This window comes from Diabrotica undecimpunctata, chromosome 4 (genome assembly GCF_040954645.1).
Source record: "Diabrotica undecimpunctata isolate CICGRU chromosome 4, icDiaUnde3, whole genome shotgun sequence".
In the NCBI taxonomy this organism is placed as follows: Eukaryota; Metazoa; Arthropoda; class Insecta; order Coleoptera; family Chrysomelidae; genus Diabrotica; species Diabrotica undecimpunctata.
The window spans coordinates 18,110,569-18,114,188 of NC_092806.1; the positions used below are offsets into that span (position 1 = coordinate 18,110,569).

A 3,620-nucleotide genomic window follows, 5' to 3' on the forward strand; every position below is an offset into this window, starting at 1 on the left:
TAATAACAACTTCCTAATTTAAAATAATCTTTTTTGGAAACGATTGCTGGAGTCGAAATCCAAACATCAAACGTATGATAAAATGTATTTTTCATTACAATTAATTGTGGCTTAATCTTATAAAAATGTAATATTTAATTTAGTTTTAATATTAACCTATTTGGTTATTATGACCGTTTCTTGTCCTGCATATTTTTTATTTAACTGGACGCGTCTTCCAATAACGTGAAGTTCCTCTTGAAATAATAATTAATATTTTGCCTGCCATTTCTAACTATTTAGTTACACATACACACTCCTATTCGAGTTTCTTCTGCTGTTTTAGACCCCGCTTTACCGTTATGTTCAAATATTGACTTTCATCCAAATTAAATCTAGAATTGAATCTAAAGATCATCTTATCTACGGTCTTGTTTTTACGCTCTCCACTAGGATGATTTGTTGGGCATGTTTTCTTTTCACCTGTTATGCAAACATAAGACAGCTTTTTAACTTCGCCCTCCAGGATAGCTCCTATATGTTATGTATTATTGACCATAATAATTAATAGAGTAACACAGGACACAGGTTTAGACATCGCAAGTACGTACCAGGATAATTAAGAGACAAATGATAGACCGCGGAAAGGTAATCATATTAAACATCATATAAAACCAACAGATATTTTAGAAGAAGCGTAAAAGTATCTTAAGTGATTCACAGAGTATTGTGGTGATTCATTTATTATTAGAAAATATTATGCATTATGGAAAAGGCAATGGGATTCAAAAAAGAAGAACATGGAATTGAGGTTATGATCCCATTTTCCTTAATCTTTGGTTATGTTGACAATAACACGTGAAGGGGTAAAAATAAATTCTTATAAAAGATAAAGAACATGTCTGAAGATGCAGACGTGAAAACAGTTCAATTCCACGAGATGGAATTGGACGACCGCATACTTAAGGCTATAGCAAAAGTGGGATGGCTACAACCAACCATAATTCAAGAAAAAGTGATTCCATTATTGTTAGAAGGAAAAGATGTTTTAGTAAGAGCCAGGACTGGGTCAGGTAAAACTGCCGCATTTCTTTTACCAGTAATACAAAAAATATTGAACATCAAACAGACAGCTGCTCAACAAGAAACCAAAGCATTGATCTTAGCTCCTAGTCGAGAATTGTGTCATCAAATATGTGGAGTAATAAAAGATCTAACTATAAAATGTTCTAGAGAAGTTCGATATGTTGATATTTCATTACCAGTCGATTTAAGTATACAGAAACCATTGTTAGTTGAAAAACCAGATATAGTTGTTGGAACACCAGGAAGGACATTGCAGCATATAAAGGCAGATAATTTAAATCTTAAAAAGTCACTAGAATTGGTAGTAATAGATGAAGCGGACTTAGTATTTTCTTTTGGTTATGAAGAAGAAATGAAGGAACTTATTACCCATTTTCCAAAAATCTACCAGGCAATTTTGGCATCTGCAACTTTGAGTGAAGATGTTAAAAGTTTAAAGAATTCCATTCTCCACAATCCTGTTTCTATCAAGCTTGAGGAACCAGAATTAGCCCCTTCTAGTCAATTGACACATTACCATTTAAATGCTGAAGAAATGGATAAAGCTACGATACTTTACACATTGTTAAAACTTCATTTGATAAGAGGGAAGACTATAATTTTTGTTAATTCAGTGGACAAATGTTACAAAATTAAATTGTTTTTGGAGCAATTTGGTATTAGGACTTGTGTGTTAAATTCTGAGTTGCCTGCTACAATAAGGTAAGTCTGTGTCGATTTCAGTCCCTTAATCCACAATTTGTTATCCTTGACTGACCCACTGTATATAATTGAATACTTAATGTTGCTATTTATGAAATTTCTATAAAACATGATCACTTTTCCCAATTAAAATTAATTTAAACAAGCTCTTATTTACAAATTATATTGCTATCAATCTTGTCTAAAGGAGTTTTTGAACAATTTTTACAATAAAAAGTATAAAAAAGTAATTTACATGATAATCAACTGCTTTATCTCAATTGGACACTGGCCCACATCAGTTTGATTAGTGCTTCAGTGTCATACTTCACATGTTACACTGATCAAAATCTAGTAAATATAATAGTTACCCAATAATTGAATTCGCACCTTAACTTACTCCCGAATGGCTCAAAAAATGAAAAATACAGTTATGTAATAATGAAAAATCACCTCTAGTCAGATTATAAGAGGGAGCATTATATTATTAGAGTAGTAGTTAACATTCAAATTAAAGCCAAAACAATAATTGAATAGTAAAACAGAAGAAGTGACCTGCTTGAAGGAGAGAAGATATTGAAAATGAGATATGAACTATAAAAGGATATTGTAAAAATTAAAACAATAATACTGCTGACTTACCTATCAATCAAAACTCATAACAATACTTGAAGTAATTATAACAATTAAAACAACAATACTGCTGACTTACCTATCAATCGAAACTCATAACAATAATTGTAGTTGATAAATAAATTAATACAAAAGAAAACGAAAATACCACCAAATCATTATCAATATCACCAAGTATCAAAGATATAGATTGTCACCAATATCAGCCTAAGTATTAAAACAACTATCCACTGGTACTTTATTTACCATATATCAGCACTTATATTTTGTATTTAGTGTCATATACAAAAATTATTTAATATTGTCATAGTGTTACTTAGTTTCATAAAATTTTTTATATTATGTTACAGGTGCCACTCAGTTAATCAGTACAACCAAGGAATCTATGACATAATCATAGCATCTGATGAACATGCTTTGGAAGAACCAACTGTACTATCAAAAAGAGAAGGTGAAAAGAAAACTAAAAGAAGAAAAGACAAAGAGAGTGGTGTTTCCAGAGGAATAGACTTTCAGCATGTAGCCAATATTATTAATTTTGATTTCCCACTTGATGTACAAGCCTACATTCACAGAGCAGGAAGAACAGCTAGAGGTAACAATCAGGGTAGTGTTTTATCTTTTGTAAGTATGAAAGAGAGTCATTTAAGAGACAAAGTTGAGAAGAAATTGAAGCAAAATGAAGATGATTCATCTATATTTAAATCCTACCAATTTAAACTAGAAGAAGTAGAATCATTTAGGTATAGAGCAAAAGATGCTTGGAGAGCTATTACTAGAATTGCAGTGAGGGAAGCTAGATTAAAAGAAATTAAACAAGAAATATTTAATTGTCAAAAACTGAAGAGCTATTTTGAAGACAATCCTACAGATCTTCAAGTTCTTAGACATGACAAAAGCTTACATACTGTTAAAATTCAACCACATCTTTTTGACGTTCCAGAGTATATAGTGCCCCCAACTCTAAAAAGTTTAGCAAACATTGGTAGAAAAGGTAGGAAGAGGGATTATCACAAAATGTCAGAGAGTTCTAGTGCTAAGTTCCAGATGAAAAAATCTAATCCATTGTTAAGTATGCAGTTTGAAGGTTTCAGCAAAAAGAAAAAGAAACATTAATTTTGGTTACTAAATAAATATTTTTAATAAAAAAAATTGTTTAATTGCTTTAAAACTTTTGTACTATTTGTTTGTTTTTTTAAAAGATCATATTGTACCAGTCCTATTAAATCTGTGGCATCTGA

At 30.8% G+C, this 3,620-nt stretch overlaps 1 protein-coding gene across 1 annotated transcript; it reads left to right on the forward strand.

Annotated features, from left to right (window-relative positions):
* The first annotated feature begins 784 nt into the window (after window positions 1–784).
* Ddx56 (putative ATP-dependent RNA helicase DDX56) lies at window positions 785–3,620 on the forward strand. Its single transcript, XM_072529065.1, has 2 exons — window positions 785–1,767; window positions 2,730–3,620. The coding sequence occupies exons 1-2, from the start codon at window positions 878–880 to the stop codon at window positions 3,493–3,495; spliced, it is 1,656 nt and encodes a 551-aa protein (XP_072385166.1). The 5' UTR covers window positions 785–877; the 3' UTR covers window positions 3,496–3,620.

Excerpts from the sequence above, each read along its gene's own strand:
- Ddx56 (XM_072529065.1), top strand. The coding sequence starts at position 878 with ATGTCTGAAGATGCAGACGTGAAAACAGTTCAATTCCACGAGATGGAA. Across the intron at positions 1,768-2,729 it reads GAGTTGCCTGCTACAATAAG|GTGCCACTCAGTTAATCAGT; the intron begins GTAAGTCTGTGT and ends ATTATGTTACAG.